The sequence below is a fragment of the Anser cygnoides genome, chromosome 21 (assembly GCF_040182565.1).
Source record: "Anser cygnoides isolate HZ-2024a breed goose chromosome 21, Taihu_goose_T2T_genome, whole genome shotgun sequence".
Classification (NCBI taxonomy): Eukaryota; Metazoa; Chordata; class Aves; order Anseriformes; family Anatidae; genus Anser; species Anser cygnoides.
The window spans coordinates 9,390,372-9,412,472 of NC_089893.1; the positions used below are offsets into that span (position 1 = coordinate 9,390,372).

A 22,101-nucleotide genomic window follows, 5' to 3' on the forward strand; every position below is an offset into this window, starting at 1 on the left:
TTTGCTTGCTTTCAGCCTGTTATGACTCACTGTGCTTTGTGTTCGGTGGATTTACGGATCGTGTTTCTTAGTGGTAGCTACACTGTCCTCGAACTGCGTATTGAAGATACGACTGACAATGCCAGTGCAGACAGGCAGTGAGGAAGCAGCAGAGCTGGCACTTCTCTCCTCAGAGGAAATCTTTGTCAGCCACATGATGGGGTAAAAGCAACAATGATCTAATGAGATCTGACAAGAATTCGGCCATAAATATTCAAAATTGTCAAGAAGGCTGTTTGAAATATGGATTTACATAACCCTTCCCCTAACGGTGTATTGTGCCTGAAGACGTGAGCTAATGATGGCGTGAAGCCACCACAACCAGCAATGAGCATCCGGGACGGAGACAAGCTGCTTCAGTCTCTTCAGCGATGCATGACGCTGCGCATATTCAAACCACTATTTCGCAAAATTTCCCTAAGCTTAATGATCAATATTTTGGAGCCTTTTTCGAGGTTTCTTATGCAAGGCAAAAAGCCATGTACTGGTGGAGAAACCTTCGTTCTTCCTGCCGCAGTAAAAACAGGTGAGATAATGAATGGAAAGCGATTTGGTGACACGTTGAAGTGCATGCCTTTGCCTGCAAATGTTTCTGGGAGGCGCTCAGGAAGCGCTCCTGGGGATCAGAAGAAAGATGAGGCACAAATGACGGGGGGCAGGAGACATGCGGTACAGCTGGGTGAAAGTGCCAACGTCTGTGGCCTTGTCTGGTGGCATTTGCTGGGTTCTGCTTCAACAGCAAAGTGCTCGAAGAAGGGCTCTGGTGGGCCAGTGAAGGAAAGACCTGGGGAGAGGACTGGTTCTCAACAGTAAATGATTTCTTTAACAAAACAGTGTTTCACAGCAAAACTCTGTCAGTGTAACTGCTGGTGGAGTGGCTGCTGTGACCAGAATTAAAAAACGTGCTAGGGTGAGGTTACAGGGACAGGGACACAGCGAGAAGTCACCCCCAGCCCTGGACAAGCTAGCGCAGCAAAGGTCTTGGAGCTAGAAGTTCCCAGGGGATGTCACGGATGTGGTTAACTTCATAAAATAAAGTGAATAGGACAGGGCAGGGCAGGGCAGGACAGGGCAGGATAGGATAGGATAGGATAGGATAGGATAGGATAGGATAGGATAGGATAGGATAGGATAGGATAGGATAGGATAGGATAGGATAGGATAGGATAGGATAGGATAGGATAGGATAGGATAGGATAGGATAGAATGGAACCGAACGGAACAGAACAGAAAAAATAAAATGCACCAAGTCCTTTACATAGTCAGATTTTCACAATGCTTTAATCATGAAATGAGAAAGGAAAATGGAAATCCATTGTACCACCCAGAGGTTTGCTGGTTTTCTCATGGCAAAGTGCTTCAAAGAGCTGTTGAACTGGAAAATGCAGCTTTTCTTCCCCAAAAGGCCAGTGCTCCTGGTGTGCTGAGCTCTTCTGCGAGGACAAGCAGCTGTCATGAGCGTGATGTGTCATCTACACAAGCTCTCACATCCATAGCCTTAAAACCTTGGCAACCGAATTTTCTAACCCATTAAAAATCTTCCGTTTTCAGTGCGTTTTGAACCCATTTTTTAAAACAAACAAAACCACAAGACCTTCACAATAGTTCGCAAGACCGATCGGTCGACAGCAGGGAGGATGGAAATTTCCAGCTGAATTCTGACAAAAACCACCGCAAAATTGCTGGAGGGGATTGGAAAACGAGTATCGGGATGCAGCAAGCACAGCGACGGCGCGCGGCCCCCCTTGGGACCCACCTTTGCTGCCGCCAGCCATTGCGGCCAGCATCGGACCTCGGAGCGGGTGCGGGAATTGCTGCACCACCACCCGCTGAGCCAAGGTTGTAAGGGATGAGGATGCGGCCGCTTTGCAGAACCGGATATTTTCGGGGGATATTTTTGAGGACAAAGGGGCGGGTTGTACCACTGAGAATTTTTTAAGACGTTATTTCCTCTTTGTCTCGTCGGTTTTTATACCTTTTTTTTTTTTGGGTCTGCTTTCATAATGGCTGCAATGTATGCATACGCTTGGGCAAGAGCATGAATAAATAAATGTATATATGGGGGGGGGGGGCGAAAATCGCGTGTTGGTGGGGGTGCACGACCCCCCAAAAGGCTGGGGACCTCTGCTGCGGCTGCGAGGAGGGGGAGGAGGAAGAAGATGAAGCCGGGGGGGGTGAGGATGAAGGTGAGGATGAGGGGGAGGAAGCCGGGGGGGGGGGATGCAGCCGGGGCTCTGCTGGCCCCGCTCCCCCTCCCCTTGCCCTTCCCCGGGGGGCGGGCGGGCGGCTACGCTGCTGATGACGTCACCCCCACCCCCCCTCCCGGATCGGCGCGTGCGCAGCTCGTCCCCCGCCCCCCCCCCCAGACCCCCCCCGGAGCGCGGAGGATGCGGGGCCGCAGGTGGGTGCGGGGACGGGGGGCACAGAGCACCCCCCCCTCCCCCCCCGGGGTGCGCTGCGGGCAGTGCGGGCTTCATGGGGCCGCACGGGCCGGGGGGGGGATTTGGGGTGCGGCCGGGGGGGTGACCGCGGTGGGGGGGCGCACGGGGCGTTGACATTGCGTGGAAGCGCGGGGAGGGGGGAGGGGTTGCTTTTGGGGTGCGGCTCGGTGCTTTGCGCCCCCCACCCCACCCGGGGGGCAGGCGTGCGTTGCGGGGCGCAACGTTGCGGGGAGGGGTTGGGGGGGGAGAATCGAGGGGCGAGCTCGCGGGGGGGGGGGGGGGGGGGGGCGCTGCTCGCACCGCAGCGGTGCATGGGGGGGTGCCCCCTTTCCTACGCCCCCACCCCCGGGGCTGGGGGGTGCGTTGGGCGTTGCGGGGCCGTGCACGAGGTGTGGGGGGGTGCAGCCCGGGGGGGCGTCGGGCCGTGGTGCGTTGTGGGAGGGGGGGCTTCTTCGCGGGGGTGGGGGGCACCAGGGCGCTGCGTGCCCCGGGGGTGCCCGGTGCGCATCAGCATCCGTGCAGGGGTGGTGCACCGGGCGCTGCGCACGCCCTGCGCGGGGAGGGGGGGCACGAAGCACGGGGAGGTGATTTGGGGCTGTGGAGGCGTTTTGGGGTGCATCGGGGGTGGTGCGTGCAGGGGGCGCATGCACAGAGCTGCACGTATGGGGGGGGTTGCTGGCAGGGGGCGTGCATGCGCAGTGCACGAGTGCAGGCGTGTGCATGCAACGGGGAGCTCGGGGTGGGGGCAGACAAGGGGGTGGATGTGAAGGGTGCACGGGGCACACGTGCAGTGCGTGGGATGGGGCTGCATGCATGTACAGCAGCGCTTGCATGTACAGCAGTGCATCCATGTACAGTGGTGCACACACAGGAAGGCGCGTGTGTGTGCAGTGTGTGCTCACACCCCTGTGCGTGCAAACACGCTTTGCACGTACTCCCGAGCATGCATGCAGCATGTGCACTGTGCACGCATGCACCTTCACGCACACACACCCGTAAGGGTGCGCCCCATGCCTGTATGTGCGCACTGTGCCTGCATGCTCGGGGCTGCATGTGTGCAGAGCTGCAGGCAGGCACAGGGGGTACCTGCTCAGTGCACACGTCTGAGGCACAACATCACCCATGGGGTGTGCATGTCCCTGGTGAATGCATGCAGCGGTGTGTGTGTGTGCATGCATGGGGACACGTGTGCGTGGAGGTGTGTGCATATGTGCACAGGGCTCACTTACATCTGTGTGTGCATGTACCCCTTGCACATGTGCACCCTGACACTCATGCACCCCCCAAAATGCATGCAGCACATGTATGCACAGTGCACAGGTGCACCCTCATGTGCATATGCCCCTGTGCAGGTGTGCCCCCCTCCAGACGTGGGGGTGCGCGCATGCACAGGGGTGTGTGCCTATAGGGTACTTATGGGATGCTACTAAGATGCTGTCAGGGGTTTACTAAAATGCCATTAGGATACAGTGAAGATAGCGTTAGGGTACTTCCTGGATGGCACTAAGGTACTGGCAGGATACTATGTGGAGGCTATCTAGGTACTGTGAGAGCACCAGTGAGGTGCTGTATGGAGTAGGGCACAACCAGGATGCTGTCAGAACACTGCTGAATTATTACCAGGATCTTTCCTGCGATGATAGTGCAATACTATTGGGGCATTAGGAAGGTGCCACTGGGGTAGTGCTAACATACCTTCAGGGTACTCTCAAGATATTACAAATGATAGCGTTAAGATGCTTTTGGTGTAATAATATGGCAGGACTAGGACATTCTCAGGATACTACCAGGATCTTACTGAGATACAGTGGACACACTAGTAAGATTATCAGGACCTTATAAAGTACCACCACGATACTTTCAGGACTCTACTAGTAATTTATTGCTAGAATCCTATCAGGATACTACTGAGATTCTGTCAGGGCACTACTAAGATATTACTAGGATATTATTGGAACTCTACAAAAATGCTTTCAGCACGTTGATAAGACACTGTGAAGGTACTACTGAGATATCAGTAGAATATTCACAAGAAAGCACTAAAATAATAGGTATCTGGATTTTACATTGCACTACTGAGATACTATCAGGATACTGCTAACATACCAGCCATATACTGTTAGGATCCTATCAGGTACTACTGTGATATTTCAGGACACTATTAAGATATGACCAGGATGCTGTCAGGATGCTCCTGACATAGAATCAGGGTACTGCTATGATACTGTCACAACACTGATAAGGTGCTTTCAGTACAGAACTCAGTTTTTACTAGGATGCTGTCAGGATGCTACTAGGGGGGATACTTCTGAGATACTACTAGGGAATGAGAAAAAGTAGTGGTAAGGTGCTTCTGGCATACTATCGGGGCAACACGAGCTTAGGATACTGTCAGAACATTGCTGATAACTAGTATGATACTTTGATGCCACTACTAAGGTACTAGTGATATAGTAGGAGGATACTACTGAGATACTAAAAGTTCAGTAATAAAGCTGGTGATGTGATACTGTTGACTTACTGTCAGGGTAGCAGTAAGATACTCTGGGGGCTTTTAAAATACTTTGCTACTAATTATGTTGGGATAGTACTTAGAGACAATCAGCATATTACTATAGCACTACTAAGATGCTATGAAGACAGTAGTAAGATGCTGTAGGGATGCTGCTGTTACCCCTGGGACACTACTAGCCCTGTACTGGGATTACAGCCAGCAAAGTGCAAGCAAAGGCAATTGGGAGCCCAGCTGGCGTGACCCTGAGCAGCAGGAGCCTCACAGGTGCCCTCTCCCCACAGCTAAGGCGGGGGCAAGGAGGATGGAGGCACCCCTGGTAAGCCTGGAGGAGGAGTTCGAGGAGGGGCCTGGGGACGATGGGGGAACCCCCCGGCGCACTGCGGACCCAGCGCTGGCTGAGCTGGAGAGCTTCTCAGCTGAGATGATGAGCTTCAAGTCGATGGAGGACCTGGTGCAGGAGTTCGATGAGAAGCTCACTGTCTGCTTCCGCAACTACGACGCCGCCACCGAGGGCCTGGCCCCTGTGCGGGGCCGCCTGCAGGCGCAGGAGGAGGAGGAACGCCTCCAGGACGAGGAGTGAGTAAGGCCCCTTCCTCCCGGGGATGCCTGCCTCCGCACCCCTGTGGAGTCTGGCTCCCTGCATTGCAGCATGGTCATGCAGTGTGCCGAAGTAATGGTGTAGTAACCTGTGAGTAAGCCCCCTTGGGGCCTGTGTGCCTTCTTGAACCCTTGAGAGGCTTCTTCCACATGCAGCCCAACCCCTCACATCATGGCAAAGCTGTGCAGTAGCGTGGAGTAGCTGTGTAGTATCCTATGAGTAGGGCACTGTTGGGCCTGCATGCCTCCTTGCAACGTTATGAGATGCACACATGCTGCCCCAGCACACAAACCAGCCTCCACCACTGCAGCATGGTTAATGCAGTACATCAGAGTAACAACATTGTATCCTATGAGTAAGGCACCACTGGGGCCTATGCACTCCTTGCATGCTCACAAGATGCCCTCTGCATGCAAGTCACACCACTGCATTGCAGCATGATCATGCAACACCTTGGAGTAGCTGTGTAGTATCCTATGAGTACATACAGCAGGGTGCCCCATATGGCATTGCAATGGGCCACAGCAGGCCCAGGCTTTGTGAGTGCAGCAGGGGGTGGGTAAGTGTAAACTTAGAGTAAGGTGTGAGTAGGGCTCAGCCTCCTCCTTTCAACATGCAAGCAGTGCACCAAGGCGGGGCAGCCAGTCTGGGAATCTGGGGCAAAATCTGCCCAGCCTTGCCTATTTGGCCAAAACCGGTGGCATTTGCACTGAAATCTTAATTTTCCGTAAAAACCTTTTTTTGTTGTTGCAAAAATGCCGTTTGGGGGCAGAATTTGCCTTTTTTTTTTTTAGTGGTGTTTGTCTATAAACGCCTTTCTAGTGGATTTTTTGTGTGTGTTTAATTGGGATTATTCCCCAGGCTGCAGTTCCTAATGCTGATTTTTCAGCAAGCGAAGTGGTTGTTTTCAACCCCAAAGCTCCCAAATCTCTTTCTTTTCTTTTCTTTTTTTTTTTTTTTTTCAGAGAAAAATCAGTAGTTTTTCAGAGAAAAAATGCGTTTTGGCCTGGTGCCGGGAGCGCCGCGCTGTCGCCGGCAGCCGGCCCACGGTGCTGCTTTGTGCTGCTTATTGTGTCGTTTTGGGTCAGTTTGGGCAAAACAGGCTTTTTTTTCCCCACTCTTGAATGAGCCCTGTGTGCGTGGGTGGGGGATGGGCTGTGGCCTTAAAGGCACCATTTCCCACTAATTATTAACCAATTATTGCCATAATTAACCCAGAAATCTCCTTCCATTGCTTGCCTGGTTCTGCAAGGTGCTGTCCCTTTAAAAGCAGAAAAAAAAAGCAGATTTGGGGAATAATCACTTGCTTTTTCCTTATTTGTTGCATTTTTGCTAAAACTGGGAATATATATTTTTTTAATGTGCATTTTTGTGTATTGATTTGTGAAATATATGAATAAGGGGAAAATTAAGGTCAGGCAAGGAGGGGGATGAGATGAGTTCCCAAGATGGATGTTTTTGTCGTTGGTTGGGGGCTGGGGGCATTTGGGGAGGGGCGAGCTGTTTTGGGATGGTTTAGGGGGAATTGGGATGTGTGTGGATGTGGCACTGTGTTGGATGGAATGGACTAAAACTGCAGTTTGTCGTGGTGGGAAAATGGCTGGTTTTGCCTAAATTTAGGGGGGGAGGTGTCAAGACCTGGGAAAATGCATGGGGGTTGGTGTTCTAACCTTGCCTTTTTCCCCATTTTTTACCTTTTTCCCCATGTTGCCACTTTTCAGCTCTTTTTCCCCTCTTCTCCCATATCCAGTTTTCCCTATTTTTTTTCACTTAATCCCCATTTCATGCCTTTTTATCCATTTGCCCTTTTCCACGTACTCACTTTTTTTCTTACATTTTCATTTTCCTCAATTCCCTTCCCCCCATTTTTCCCTTTTATCCCTTTTCTCCTTCTTTTTCCCATTTTCCTCCTTCCACTGTCTAACCTCATTCTCCATTTTCCCAATTTTCCTTTCTTCCCACTTTTCTCTACTTTGCCATTTTCCCCTTTTTTGCCTCTTTTCTCATTTCTTTCCATTTCCCGTCTTTTATTCCCATTGTCCTTTCCATTTTTCTGCCTTTTCCTCCTTTTTACCTCATATATCTTTTTTTTCTCTTTTCTTCGTTTTCCCTTTTTCTCCCCTCTACCTTCCCTCTCCTTTTCCCCGTGCACCCTTTGTTTTGGTGAAATAGGGCCAAATCGGTCCAGCCCTGCGGGGGAATGTGGGGCGCACACGTTAGTGGTGCAGAAGAGGTGGCCGGGGGCTCCGGGCAGCTGCTGCATAAAGGCCGTGGTTTGGGGTGTTTAGGGCAGTTTTGTGGAGTGACTTGCGGTATGTTCAGGGCCATGTTTCGTATATTTTTTTCTAGATTTTTTTTTGTCTGTTTCAATTCATTTTGGAGTGTTAGATGAATTTTGGGGTGTTCCATTCCAGGGCTGTTTTGCGGGGTGGCTCCAGGCATTTCACTGCTGCGTTCTGGGGCAGCAAATCAGTGTATTTTGGGAGGCTTTGAGGTTTTTTTGTTTGTTTGTTTGTTTGTTTTCAGGGTATCACAGCTGTGTTTTGGGGTGTTCCAGGGCAGTTTTGGAGGGTTTCAGGGCATCAGGGCAGTGAATCTGGACAGTTTTGCTGTCACTTGGTGCAGTTTTGGGTTATTTCAGAGCAGTGTCTTTGGGTGTTCCAGGTCCAATTTTGGGGGGATTTCAGGGCAGTTTTGGAGGTGATTTAGTTTTTTTTTCAGGGTGACAGTTTGGGGTGCTTCAAAAGGGCATTTTGGGGCACTATGGGGTGTTGTGGCTGCATTTTGAGGCATTTCAGCATGATGCAGGACAGCATTTTGGGGGAGTTTTGAAGCATTTTGGACGTTGCAGAAGCTTTTCGGGGTGTTGCGTTTCTATCGTTGTCTTTTGGGGCAGTTGGAGATGTTCTGGAGCAGAGCAGTGGCATTTTGGGTTGTTTCAGAACAGTGTTTTGGTGCTTCCAGAACAGATTTCTGAGGCATTCTAGAAATCATCTTAGTTTTAGGGCAACATTTCAGGACATCATTTTTTGATTCTTTTAAGAGTGGCATTTTGGGGTGTTTCGGGGTGTCAGGGCAGTATGCTGGGGCACTTGAGAGTGCTTTGGGATGCTGTTAAGAGATAGAATTTTAAGATATACAAAGATGTTCTGCTGCAGCATTTTGGGGCATTTTGGAGCGTTTCAGGGCAGTGTTTCGGAACAGCATTTTGTGAAATTTCTGGGTGTTCAAAGGTTGTGTATTGGAACATTTTGGGGCATTTGAGAATATTTATGGTTGTTTCGGGGTGGTGTTTGGGAGCATTGCAGGGTGGCACTTTGGGCCGTTTTGGAGTATGTTGCTTTTGGGGGCATTTGGGCGTAATGTTTCAGAATGACATTTTGGGACATTTCGGTGCATTTGGGTGGGGTTGGGTTGATGCATTTTGAGGCATTTCATGGTATTTTGGAGCATTTTGGGCAGTGTCTCTGTGGAGCATTTTGGGGTGTTCCAGAGCAGCATTTTGAGATCCTTTGGGGCTTTTCAGAGTGTCTTGGGACATCTCAGGGCTTTGAGGCAGTGTTCTAGTGCAGCATTTTGGAGCATTTCTGGGGCTTTAGGGACTTCCAATTTTTTGGGGGGACATTTCAGGGCATCAGGGCAATGTTTTGGGGTGGTATTTGGGGATATTTAGGAGTGATTTAGGATGGCGTTTTGGGGCGTTTAGGATCATTCGGAGCATTGCTGTGGCCTTTTGGGGGTAAAGTTACAAAATAGTGTCTTGGGGGCATCACAAGTGTTGGGGTACTTTGGGATATTTCAGGGCAGTATTCCAGAATGATATTTTGGGATGTTTTAGGGTGTTCTGAGGCAGCATTTTGGGTGCTTTGGGATGTTTTGTGCATCTGAGTGACGTTTCAGGTTGTTTCCAGGCATCATTTTGGGGCATTTCTGGGTGTTCTGGGGCTGCATTTGAGGCATTTCGTCATGGCATTTCAGGATGGCTGTCTGGGACGCAGTGCTTCTTTGGGGCATTTTGGGCCATTTTGGCAATTGCCGCTCACCACCCACCTCCCTGCAGGGTCTGGGACGCCCTCACTGATGGCTTCGCCCCCCGGGACTCCCCCCGACCCTGGCTGCACCCTGAAGCTGAGGCCCCCGATGGCACCGACCCCCAGGTATGGCTGTGGCACTCTTAACACCCTAAAACCCTCCTGTCCCCACGTGAGCCCCAGTGATGATTGACAGTTGTCAATCAGCCCCAAGGCTTAGCAACCATCAGGGAAGGAGCTGAGACAGGGTGCTTCAGACCACCCAGAAATGGTGTATCTGGGGGGGCTGTTCTTTCATGCAGTACCAATGACAACTGCACTAAAACGGTCAAGATTAAGTGCTTGGTTTGGCAACCTGGTCCCTGCCAATCTGTCCCTAAGCTGGGGGTAAGGTGGTGTATTTTGGAGGGAGAAAATAGCATTTACTTCTTTGTAGTGAGTTTGTGCTGTGAGTAGCTGTGTTTGGGATTGTGGGAGGGCAGTAAAAATGTCCCCAAACCCACTGAATTAAGCCCATTTGGATGTCACACAACCTGTCACTAGAGAAGGTGGGAGAAAGTCCATTTCTTGGTTTATTTTCTGCTAAAAAAATAGCAAAATAACCTTTGAAAGATAGTAAAAAAGATGTCTCCCCATCCAACATCTTCGTTGTTCACCCCCCTATCCAGCATCCCTCTCCGACATCTCCCTGCCTAATGTCCCCATCCAACATCTCCATCCAGCCTCTCCCCATTTAACGTTTCCATCCCACGTCCAACATCTCCCCTTCAGATGTGTTCGTTATCTCTCCATCCAACGTCTTTTTCCGACATCCCTCTGCTTCTCTCAGTCCAATGTCTCCATCCAATGTCTCCCCATCCAGTGTCCACATCCATTGGCTTCTTCCATTCCCCTCCAATATCTCCCTATCATCTCCCCATCCAATGTCTCCATGCAACATCTCTACGTGCTGTATCTTCGTCAAACTTGTCCCCATCCATCATTTTCACCCAGCATCACCATATGAAGTCCCTGTCCAACATCATCTCCCTGTCCAACATCCCCACCCAGCATTTCTGTCCAACATTTCCATCCAACACACGGCTGTCTGGTGTCCCCATCCAGTATTCTCAAACGAGGTTTCCATCTAACATCTCCTAAGGCAACGTCTCCATCCAACACCCTGATCCAGTGTCTCCCATCCAATGTCTCCCTGTCCTACCTCCCCATCCAGCATCTCCCCATCCGTTGTCTCCATCCAATATCTCCCCAATGCAGACCCTGCAGGTAGCGCGTCCCCAGAGCTGTGGCTCCCTGGCAGCTCTCCCCATGAGCTGTGGGGGCCATGTCTGTGTCTGTGCCTGCACCAGGCGGTGTCCGTGGTGCCACCGGGGCCACCCAGCTTGTGTCTCCTGCAGCTTTGTGAGAAGGAAGAGGAGGAGGAGCTTGCTGAGAGGAGCGAGCATGACTCAGGCATCAATGAGGAGCCACTGCTGACGGCTGAGCAGGTACCCTCAGCCCCTGTGGGTACCCAAACATCCAAGTGTGCCCATAACACTGGGCTCGCATCCCCCAGGACAGCCTCAGCCCACCCCAGCCCCATGGCTGTATGCTCAAAGTGCAAAAAAGGCCAAATCCCATCATTTTGGAATGCTGTCCCCTCTCTGTGGGCAGGGGTGCAGGACACAGACGTGGGTTGCAAGGGGGAAGCCATATGCAGACGTACAGATGGGATGTGTGGGATGCAGAGCTGGAAATGGGGGTGCTGAAGTGGGGTGTGGGGTTTGGGCGCAGATGGGGATGTAGGGTGCACATACAAGATGTGAATGGGCAGCACAGTGCAGGTGCAGGATACCCATGTAGTGCGCAAGGTGCAGGTTTGGACTGGGGGGCAGATGGAGGGTGTGGGGACAAGTACGGGGTGCAGGATGGAGGATGCAACGTAGGGTGTAGGGAGCGGGATGCAGGTGTAGGTAAGGGATGCAGCTGCAGGATTCGTGGTGCAGACGTGAGATGGCGCAGCATGGTGCGGTGCAGGTGGAGGGCGCAGGCAGCAGGGTGCAGGTGCAGGACAAGTGCAGGGTGCAGGTATGGGATGAGGTGGGGTGCAAAGTGCAACTGGAGGGCACAATGCCCCACAGGTCATCGAGGAGCTGGAGGAGCTGATGCAGAGTTCGCCTGACCCTGAGGCTGACCCTGACGGTGATGAAGATGAGGAGGAGGAGGAAGAGGAGGAGGAGGAGGAAGCTGAGGCTGATGCAGAGGGTGATAGTGGTGGTGGGGGCATGGAGCCCATCCTCCTGCGTGAGCTGCACACTTTCTCCCCCACCTTCAACAACAACTGCTCGCATGAAGGTACGGCCAGCAAGACCCAGGCCAGTCCCTTTTTGGGGGAAATTCCCACCAAATTGGGCAAACAAATCTCTCCAGGTTTCAGGGCTGGCTGGACCCAGTGTTTAAGCACTGTTTGGTCAGGAGGGGGCTCTTATAAAAAAATAAGCCCACGGAGATCTTGCTTTTAGTGTTGCATTAAGTGCACCCTGTGTGTCACCAAGCACACCACACATTTTGCAGAGTATCTCCTGCATTGTGCATTGTACTAAATGCCTTTTGCTAAATGCATGTAGTGCATTTCTCTAAAACATTTTGCAAAACACTGTGCCATTCATTAAATGTGCTATACCTTGCACTGTTATCACCATCTTTTCTCCATGTATACCAAGCATTTTGCTAAACATACCATGCAGTTCATTAAATAACCTGTGTATTTTGCAAAAATGTCTTATGTGTCCTGCGCTCTTGCATCCTGCATTTCAGTAACTGCACTTTCCTCATGACACAATGCATGTGACTGCATGCAGCAGACTCTTCTCTGATCCGTGGATGGTGCATTTTCCTGATTTCACTGTGCATTTTACTGAATGTTTTGTGCACCTCCCTGAATGCACCGTGCCACTAAATGCACTGTGCACCATCCATAATGTGTGGAAAACTTTTTGGTGCTTTTCAGTAATTGCACTAGGTTTTTTCCCCCTTAAAGCACCATGCATGCATTTCACTAACTGCATGGAGAGTTTCATTAATCTCATCGGGCATTTTGCTAATTGCACTGTGTACTCCCCTAATTGCACATAGTACATTTCATTTATTGCACCATGCATGTCAGTAATTGCACCAAGCAACTCTGTAATTGCTCTGGGCATTTAATTTATGACACTGGGCATTTCAATAATTGTACTATGACAGTGTTGGGTGTTCCAATAAATGCACTGTGCATCTTCATAATCACAACACATTAAAAAAGTTTCAATGTGCATTTCACTAATTGCACTGTGCATTTCATTAATTGCCTCTGTGGAATTTTACTAAATGTCGTGTATGTTCAAATAATGCTTGTCACTAATTGCACCATGTGTTTCACTAATGCACTATGCCTTTCACTGATTGCACCAGGGATATCACTGACTCTGTGCATTGCACTAATTGCAACAAGCATACCAACAACTGCACGGGGCATTGCCGAATTGCACCGTGCATTGCACTAGTTGCACTAGACATTGCTGTATCGCACCGTGCATTGCACTTACTGCACTAGACATTGCTGTATCACACCGTGCATTGCACTAACTGCACTAGACATTGCTGTATCGCACCGTGCATTGCACTAACTGCACTGGGCATTGCTGAATCGCACCGTGCATTGCACTAATTGCACTAGACATCGCTGTATTGCACCATGCATTGCACTTAACTGCACTGGGCATTGCCAAATCGCACCATGCATTGCACTAATTGCACTGGACATTGCTGTATCGCACCATGCATTGCACTAACTGCACTGGCATTGCCGAATTGCACTGGGCATTGCACTAATTGCGCTGGTCATTGCTGTATCGCACCGTGCATTGCACTAATTGCGCTGGACATCTTACCATTTGCACTGGGCGGCCCAGTAATTGCAGAGTGCATGTCACTAATGGTGCAGTGCATTTTGCAGTCGTGCAATGCGTGTCCCGTCTCTAACCGCCCCGCCGGCAGCAGGGCTGGAGCAGCTCTCAGCCGGGGAGCTGGTGGCGGCGGCAGGGCGGGCGGAGGCGGCGAGCCGGGCGCTGTCGGCGGAGCTGGTGGCACAGCTGGCGCGGCGGGACGAGCTGGCCTTCGAGAAGGAGGTGAAGACGGCGTTCATCGGGGCGCTGCTGGCGGTGCAGGGGGAGCAGCGGGAGCAGCGGGAGGCTGCTCGGCGTCGCCGCCGCGACCGGGGGCTGAGCCTGCAGGGGGGGCGCCCCGAACGCGGGGGACACATGCCCAGGAAGGTGGGAGATGCGGCGGCCGTGGGAGGGAGACGCAGGGGGACGGGGGAATGTGGGAACGGGAGGACATGGGATGGGAAGGGGGTCCATGGGATCCTGGGGATGTCGGAATGGGATATGGGGACGTTGGGACAGGGAAACATGGGGACATGGGACGGGATGTGGGGACATGGGACAGGGTGCGGTGAGGATGGGGGGATGGGATGGGATGGGGGACATAAAATACTTGGAATAAGAGGAATACAGGGGAAGGTGGGAACATGGGGACATGGTATGGAACAAGGTGATATAGGAGAAGGGGAGGTGGGGACATGGGGGTAGGTGGATGAGGAATGGGATGGGATGTAGATATAAAATGGGACAGGGATGTGGAATGGGGGGACTTGGGATGAGGGCACATGGAATGGGGATGACATGGGACAGGATGGGGGACATGGGTCAGGGGCATGTGGGGATGGGATGTGGGGATATGGGGACTGGGGAGGTGGGGACAGGGGAACATGGGATGGGATGGTTGGACACAATCCAGGAGACGTGGGAATGTGATGGTGGGACATGGAATGGGGGCACGTGGGAAGGAATGGGGGCACATGGGATTGGGGAGGTAGGAACTTAGGGACGGCATGGGGGGACATGAGGTTGGGCAGATGGGATGAGGGACAGGAGACGTGGACAATGCGTATGGGACAGGGAACATGAAGGGGTGGGATGGGAATGCTGGGATGGGGGGACATGGGACATGGAGAGGACACATGGAAATGGGATGTGGGGGCAGGTGGTTGTGGGGACGGGGGGCCACGGGCATAGAGGGGAGGGGGGACAGCAGGGCATGGGACAAGGCCATGGTGGGGACAGGGATGTGGGTCAGGGAGACGGGGACACTGGTGCCGAGGGAGGCGTGCAGGTGCCCGGGAGGTGACGGGGTGACGCGTCCCCAGCGCTTCAGCATGGAGGGCATCTCCAGCATCCTGCACTCCGGCCTGCGCCAGACCTTCGGCCCTGCCACCAACGAGAAGCAGGTGCTGCCTTTTTCCCGCCACATCGCCCAGATCTGTCCCCTTTCACCTGCCCTCTTGCACACCCTATTTCCCTGCATCCCCCAAACCCCATTTTCCCCTTTTAAAATATTCTTTAATCTTACAGCTTTGCAACACACTTCTCCCTGCTTTGCAAATCCACCTTGCAAAATCATCTTTTTTCATCCACAAAATCCTCCCTTTATGTTTGGGCAGTTTTTGCAGCATCCAAATAATTCAATAGCCCCCAAATGTCTGCAAATTAAATGTGATTGCAGGAAAGTTGCAGACATACTTTGCATTTGTGCTTTCATGCCAATTTGGTGCAATTTGCATCATCGAGATAAACAAAAATTTATAGTTTTGTGGCATGAAGATGTTTCTGTGGTCATTTTTTCTGTTTTGCAGTACCTGAACACAGTGATTCCTTATGAGAAGAAGGGATCGCCCCCCTCCGTTGAGGACCTGCAGATGCTCACCAACAGTGAGTCCTCGCTTGGGCAGTCATTTTGCATCAGAATCAGCCATTTTGCATTGCTGCAAGACGGCCGATTTGGGGCACAAATATACATTGCTGCAGCACCTGTGATTTTTGCATTGTTGTAACACAGCCAGTTTTGGTTGCATCGTTGTAGTGCAGGAGGTTTGAGGTGCAATCAGCCATGTAACACCATTGCAACACAGCTGATTTGAGGGGAAAACACCCATTTGCATCACGGCAGTACAGCTGCTTTGGGGCACAATCACCATTTTACATCAATGCAGCATTGACAATTTTGGGGCACAGTTGTCTGATGTGCAGCATTGTGGATGCAATCCACAAAACCAATCTGGGGTGAAAATACCTCTTTTGCTTTGTGCCAGCACGGCTGATTTGGAGCACAGCTGTTTTTTGCATCACTGTGGTCCAGCCACAGTGGCAGACCCACTTTGCAACCCCCAACATGGCCTATTTGGAGTAAAATCGCCCATTTTGCATTGTTGTGCCCTGGCGTATTTGGGGTACAATCACCCATTTTGCATCACTGCAGCACAGCTGATCTGCAGCAAGCCCCCATTTTTACACCCTACAAAAGTGCGAATTTGGGTGTGAAACACCCATTCTGCATCACCCCAGACTGGCTGATTGGGAGTGAAAAATGCTCATTTTGGATACTGCCATGCTTGGTGCTTTGTGGGAGACTCTGTCCGTGTCTCTGGTGACTTTTGGGACAGAGAGGGGGAATTTTGGAGGGGCATGTAGGGGCACAGGGGCTGGGCTCACGGCACTATTCCCCCTCGCAGTCCTGTTTGCTATGAAGGAGGGGAACGAGAAGGTGCCCACACTGCTGACGGATTACATCCTCAAAGGTACCTGCTGACCCTGCACATCCCCTGTGCATCCTCCGTACAGCCCCCGCACATTCCCTGTTTCTCCTTGTGCATCCCTTGAGCATCCCTCATGCGTATCCCGCACATCCCCTATGCACCCCTCATGCATTTCCCAGGTATCCTTTGTGCATGCTTGTGCCACTGTGCATCCACCACACTTCCCTTCTGCATCTCTTGTGCATCCTTTTTGCATGCCCTGCTCATCCCTCATGTATCCCCATGCATCCCTTACTCGTCTCCTGTGCATCCTGTGTGCATGCTTAAGGCCTGCAGGCCTTATGCATCCTCATGCACCCTTGTTGTCCATTCTCCTTCATCCCCCTTGCACCCTTACGTTGTCCTTCTGCATCTTTCATGCACCTTCATGAACATCTCCTGTGCCTCCCTCCTTTTTATCCCTTGTGCATCCCCATTCATCCCATCTGCTAGGCATCTGTTGTACATCCCATGTACCCTTTGCACCGTCATCTGCCCCTTGCACATCCCCTGTGTCCCCTCATGCACCTCTTGTGCATGCCTTGTGCATTCCTCCTGCATCCCTTTCATGTTCCTCCCACATCCCCTGTGCATCCCATTTGCAGCCGCTGTGCAACCTCATGCAGCACTCATGCATGCTTGTGTACCCTTGTGCATCCTAGTGCACCCATGCTCATGCATCCTTGGTGCACACTCATGCACTCTCGTGCATACTTGTGCATGTGAGCCCCTAAGTATGCTTGGGCTCCCCTGTGCACCCCCATGCATTTGCGCATACTTATGTGTCCTCATGCAACCTGGTGCACGCTCATGCATCACTGTACACCTTTACAAACCCTTGTGCATCTCTGCATGCTAGTGCACTCTTGTGTCTCCTGGTGCAAGCCTGTCCATCGTTGTGCACCCCTGTCTGCTTGTGCATCATCATGCAGCCCAGTGCAGCCTTGTGCACACCCGTGCACTGGCAAACGCCCACGGCCTCTCTCTTTGCAGTGCTCTGCCCAACCTGATGTGGCGCTGCCCTTGAGCTCCCCCCACCCCGGCGCCCCCCCAAAATGGGGGCCAAACACAAGGAAAACAGGTCGCCTGCGGCCCCCCTGCCCCACGCTCCCCCCCCCCCCCCGCCTTTGCACAGCTGGGAAATAAATAATTTGTTTCATTAATTAAGCAACTGTCCTCCAGTATCTTCTTTCCCTGCCTACAACGCTCACCGTGTTTTGCAGCTTTTAGATAGAAAAACATGCTTTTTGTAGAAAATGCCAAGGAGGAAACTGCTGTGAAGCTCATGAATATTCAGCATTTTGCAAAATATGCACATTTTGGCTAGTGAGCTGCTGGGTGCTCGTTAGGACATGGAAGAAGGTGGGAGCTTCCATTTTGGGGAGAACCAATCAGATTTGGGGAGTGTTGCTCATTTTGGGTGAGAGTCACTAGTTTGGGGGTACTTTCTTTTTTGGAGAACATGTTCTATTTTGGGGGTGCAGCCATCATTTTGAGTCAACTTGTCTTATTCAGGGGGGAAGGCACTACGGGGAGTTTCACTCATTTATGGGAGCGTCACTTGCTTTTGAGAGTCACACATTTTGGGGAACATCACTCTTTTGGGGGGGAGTAACTCATTTTTTGAGAAGAACACTTTGGGGAAAATCACTAATTTGGGGAACATCCCTCCTTTTTGGGGAACATCATTCAGTCATTTTGGTGCACATTGCTTATTTTGAGGAAGCATAACACATTTCATGGAAACATCATCCATTTTGGGCTGGGACATCCATTTGGGGGCATATTGCATATTTGGAGGAGTATAATGCATTTTGGGGGAAAGTCACCCATCTGGGGGGTGCATTGTTCACATTGAGGGCAAACCACTCCATTTTGGAGCTCTTTAGGGAAGCCTCACTTCCCTAAAGGGGGGGTGCATCACTGTTGTGCAAGCAGGAATCCTTTTTGGGCTGCATCACTCATTTGTGGGCTTAGGGCAAGTTACCCATTTTGGGGGAGATTCACCTATTTGGGATTTGAGTGAATTGCCTGTTTTGGGGGGGGGGGTTACTCACCCATTTTGGGGTTCCTCTACAGCCCCCCCCCCAGAAGAAGCTGACAATAAAATACAGCTGCAAAACCTCATCTCTTAGTACTTTATAATAAATGGACATGAATTAATACTAAATTACAATGAATCCTTTATGAAATTATGGATTACATTCACGCCAGATCAGTATCGAAAAATAGGCTTTTCTGCCCATTGCATCGCTTTGTTGCTGCAGCTGTTTTTCTGTGGCTGCTGTTTCTTCTCAACTCCTCAAGAGCCAAAAGAAGGACAAAAATGGCAATTGTTGCAGCCGCCCAAATCCTTCCTTACTACAGAAGGACAAACCCCGCAGTTATGGAGAAGAACCTGCAGAAAAAAACTTTTGTTTCCCCCCCATGGTACAAAGAAGAGCCCCTGTGTCACCTGGGCTGCTTTTGTCTCACATTTTAAGGCAAAATTTGCCCTTTTACTACCATTCAAAAGTCTCCAAATGAATTGCTTTTGTAGAGCTGCCCTCCCTGACACCTCATTCAGGACACTTGGGGGTGAGAAACCCAATGTTTTCCTGTGCAGGTGGATGATACTGGGGAGAAATCATCTTTTCAGCGACCATACTGAATTTCCTTCCTCCCGGGCAAAGCCTGGGGTTCACTGTTCAACTTTGGGTGAAAGTATGTGGATTTTTTTTTTTTAAACCATTTTTTCCTTTTTGGTACCAAAGCACCCTGGCAAGGTCTCTCTCCTGGCAGGTTTTGCCCAACTTTGCATCTAGTCTCAGCCCTTAAGGAAAAGGGTGTTTTTTGTTTTTTTTTTCCAGATTTGATGGGTGTTTAGCACATAAATTAAAGAGTTCAGGGGAGCTTTCTCCCTTTTCCAGAAAGTCACGTATGGAGTCACCAAATGGCCACGACATTGGAGGTTTGGGCAATCCAGTGGGTCAAGAGTGTGAAACTTTCCTCAAATCTGATCTGAAGCAGAATTTGCACTCAGCAATTTTTTCCCACCTGCTGATATTTATGCCTGTGAGTGATCTTTTCTGGGGAAGCCTTCCCAAAAAAACATCAGTCCTGGTTTTTTTTTTTTTTTTTTTTTTTTTTTGCACCAAGAAATCCAAGAGGATGCAGCAGCCCACAGTGAAAAAAACGTGTTACCCTATGGCATCCAAGCATTGTGGGCATAACATCTTCCACTAAAAATGCTTTCCTCACCAAAAACGAAGGGCAAAGGGGGAAAACAAGGATAAAACTTGGAAAAAAAAAAACCAACAAAACAAAACAAAACAAAACAAAAAGTCCGGCCACAATATGTGCCTTGTAAACGCATGTCCTTCACTTCCACGCGCTGGTGTGGTGGCCCCCGTGCTCCCACAGGCAGATAGGGCACCTGTCAGTGCCTCCAATTTGCTCTTTTCTCACCAATTTGTTGCTGTTCTTGCCATTTTTTGCCATTTGGGAGGGGGGGTGTTTCTGGTGCCATCAATGATTTGAGGAGGGTGCAGGGGGAGCTACTCCAGCGAGTCACTGTGGTCCAAGCCGAGGTCAGTGCCGGGTGCAGCTGGGAGGCCACCAGGCTCTTCCTCCAGCTCTTCCTCCTCCTCTTCCTCCTCTTCCATCTCGTCCTCATCCTCCTCCTCATCTTCCTCCTCCTCCTCGGTACCGTCTAGGGAGTCATCATGGGCCGCCAGCATGGCTTGCTGCATGGCCATGGTGGCTGTGGCTGATGACAGGGGCTGCAGGTTGTCCATGCCAAGTGGGCCTGAAATTTAAAATATATATGTAAGGACTCCCCAGCCAACATCAAAAGGACAAAAAAAGTGCATCAACCTAGAATAACACAAGTGGAAAGCTGTATCTATGCAGAATACTCTGTAGGGTGTCCCACCTGATCCGGCCATCCCCCAAAGTCCAAACCTTAACATTTTAGCTCATGCATCTTTGCTGAATAACAGGAAACACTCATTTTTTTCAGCAAGAGGATGTCCAAAGTGGTTGGGAAGATCTTCTCTTCATCTTTCTTTACCACTTCCTCATCTTCTAATCTTCTGTTCTCGATTTTGTCTTCTCCACCTTTGACGGGCAGAGGCCAAGTGATGAGGTTCGACATGGCCAAGTGCCGGGTCCTGCACTTTGGCCACAGCAACCCCATGCAGCGCTACAGGCTGGGGGCAGAGTAACTCAAAAGCTGTGCAGAGGAAAAGGATCCAGGGGTGATGATTGATGCTCAACTGAACGGGAGCCAGCAGTGTGCCCAGGTGGCCAAGAAGGCCAACGGCCTCCTGGCTTGTGTCAGGAATAGTGCAGCCAGCAGGATCGGGGAGGTGATCGTCCCCCTGTACTCTGCTCTGGTGAGGCTGCACCTCGAGTGCTGTGTTCAGCTTTGGGCTCCTCACTACAAGAAGGACATCGAGGGCCTGGAGCACGTCCAGAGCAGGGCTACGAAGCTGGTGAAGGGCCTGGAACACAAGTCTTGTGAGGAGCAACTGAGGGAGCTGGGGTTGTTTAGTCTGGAAAAGAGGAGGCTCAGGGGAGACCATATTGCTCTCTACAACTACCTGAAAGGAAGGTGTGGGGAGCTGGGGGTCGGCCTCTTTTCACAGGTAACTAGTGATAGGACTAGAGAGAATGGCCTCAAGTTGCGCCAGGGGAGGTTTAGGTTGGAAATTAGGAGACATTTCTTAGAAAGAGTAGTCAGGCATTGGGATGGGTTGCCCAGGGAGGTGATGGAGTCACCGTCCCCGGGGATGTTTAACGAAAGGTTGGACCTGGTGCTTAGGGACATGGTTTAGAGGGCAATATTGGTAGTAGGGTGATAGTTGGACCAGATGATCTTGGAGGTCTTTTCCAACCATAATGATTCTATGAGTCTTTCTTTTCATCTTCTGTCATCGTCTTTTTTCTTTGGCTCATGGCATCATAGAATCATGGAATGGGTTGGGTTGGAAGAGACCTCAAAGACCGTCCAGTTGCAACTCCCCTGCCATGAGCAGGGACACCTCCCACCAGACCAGGTTGCCCAAAGCCCTATCCAGCCTGGCCTTGAACACTTCCAGGGATGGGGCACCCCCAGCTACTCTGGGAAACCCGTGACAGTGCCTCACCACCCTCTCAGTGAAGAATTTCATCTTCTCATCTCTTCTTCTCACTTCATTGTCTCTTCATTTCCACCTTTCCTTATCTTCTCTTTTCTCATCTTCTCTGGTCTCATCTCTGCTCTCTTTCTTTTCATCTTCTCTACTCATTTCTCCTTTCCTTCATCTTCTCTTTTCTTCATTTTATCTCGTCTCGTCTCGTCTCGTCTCATCTCGTCTCCTCTCTGTGCACCTCAGGAATACCCCAGCTGATGTCCCTGTAGCAGGTCACCCCTGAGGGCCGTTCCCATGCCCAGGTGATGGCAGTGCCTGGCACATGGGGACCATGACACTGCTGTAGCAGTGGCACCATTGTCAGTGCACCTGTGACGGCCAGCTGCAAGGACTTTCTTGCATGGGCCATACCTTCACCATGTTTTTTCCTTTAATCTTTAATTACCAACATCAGGCCCTAATTTAACATGCAGCCACCCCATCCAGGAGGAACAGGGACCATTAGGATTTGTCCTTACCGTCAGGATTTGTCCCCGAATTGCCACCCTGCTGCTGCAGGACTCCAGCAGCGATGGAGTTGGGCCAGAACCGCTGGGTGGGCCGGTGCTGAGATTTGATTTTCTTGGCTTTGGGGGCTGGGTCCGGGTTGCTGGCATCGAGCATGGGTTGTAGGATGCGCCGCCTGGCGTTGATGAACCTTTCCCAGGAAGA

General features: G+C 51.0%; 2 protein-coding genes and 1 long non-coding RNA gene across 13 annotated transcripts in view; 1 reads left to right on the forward strand and 2 right to left on the reverse strand.

Annotated features, from left to right (window-relative positions):
• Positions 1-1,301: 1,301 nt before the first annotated feature.
• Positions 1,302-2,205, reverse strand: LOC136786726 (uncharacterized). The gene is made up of 2 exons (XR_010826211.1): positions 1,796-2,205; positions 1,302-1,472 (listed from the first exon to the last, which is right to left on the reverse strand). It is a non-coding gene; the product is annotated as an uncharacterized lncRNA (long non-coding RNA).
• Positions 2,206-2,306: 101 nt separating this feature from the next.
• On the forward strand, positions 2,307-17,443 carry FEZ1 (fasciculation and elongation protein zeta 1). 4 transcript variants are annotated; one of them, XM_066981299.1, is made up of 10 exons: positions 2,307-2,440; positions 5,277-5,571; positions 9,654-9,750; positions 10,974-11,111; positions 11,745-11,958; positions 13,642-13,916; positions 14,852-14,932; positions 15,338-15,413; positions 16,214-16,279; positions 17,270-17,443. In XM_066981299.1, exons 1-10 carry the CDS (start codon positions 2,338-2,340, stop codon positions 17,284-17,286), a joined length of 1,362 nt encoding a protein of 453 aa, XP_066837400.1. In that variant the 5' UTR covers positions 2,307-2,337; the 3' UTR covers positions 17,287-17,443. The 4 variants fall into 4 exon arrangements, with proteins under 4 accessions (XP_066837400.1, XP_066837401.1, XP_066837402.1 ...); XM_066981300.1 differs by having other exon boundaries at positions 13,645-13,916; XM_066981301.1 differs by having other exon boundaries at positions 11,022-11,111.
• Positions 17,444-18,400: 957 nt separating this feature from the next.
• PKNOX2 (PBX/knotted 1 homeobox 2) overlaps positions 18,401-22,101 on the reverse strand; it is an 87,748-nt gene continuing 84,047 nt past the window's right edge. For all 8 annotated transcript variants that reach the window (XM_048063255.2, XM_066981296.1, XM_066981298.1 and 5 more), the window contains 2 exons: positions 21,909-22,087; positions 18,401-20,063 (listed from right to left, as the gene is read on the reverse strand). In XM_048063255.2, the coding sequence (XP_047919212.2) occupies positions 19,813-20,063; positions 21,909-22,087 (430 nt within the window). In that variant the 3' untranslated portion in view covers positions 18,401-19,812. The remainder of the gene's footprint in view (positions 20,064-21,908; positions 22,088-22,101) is intronic.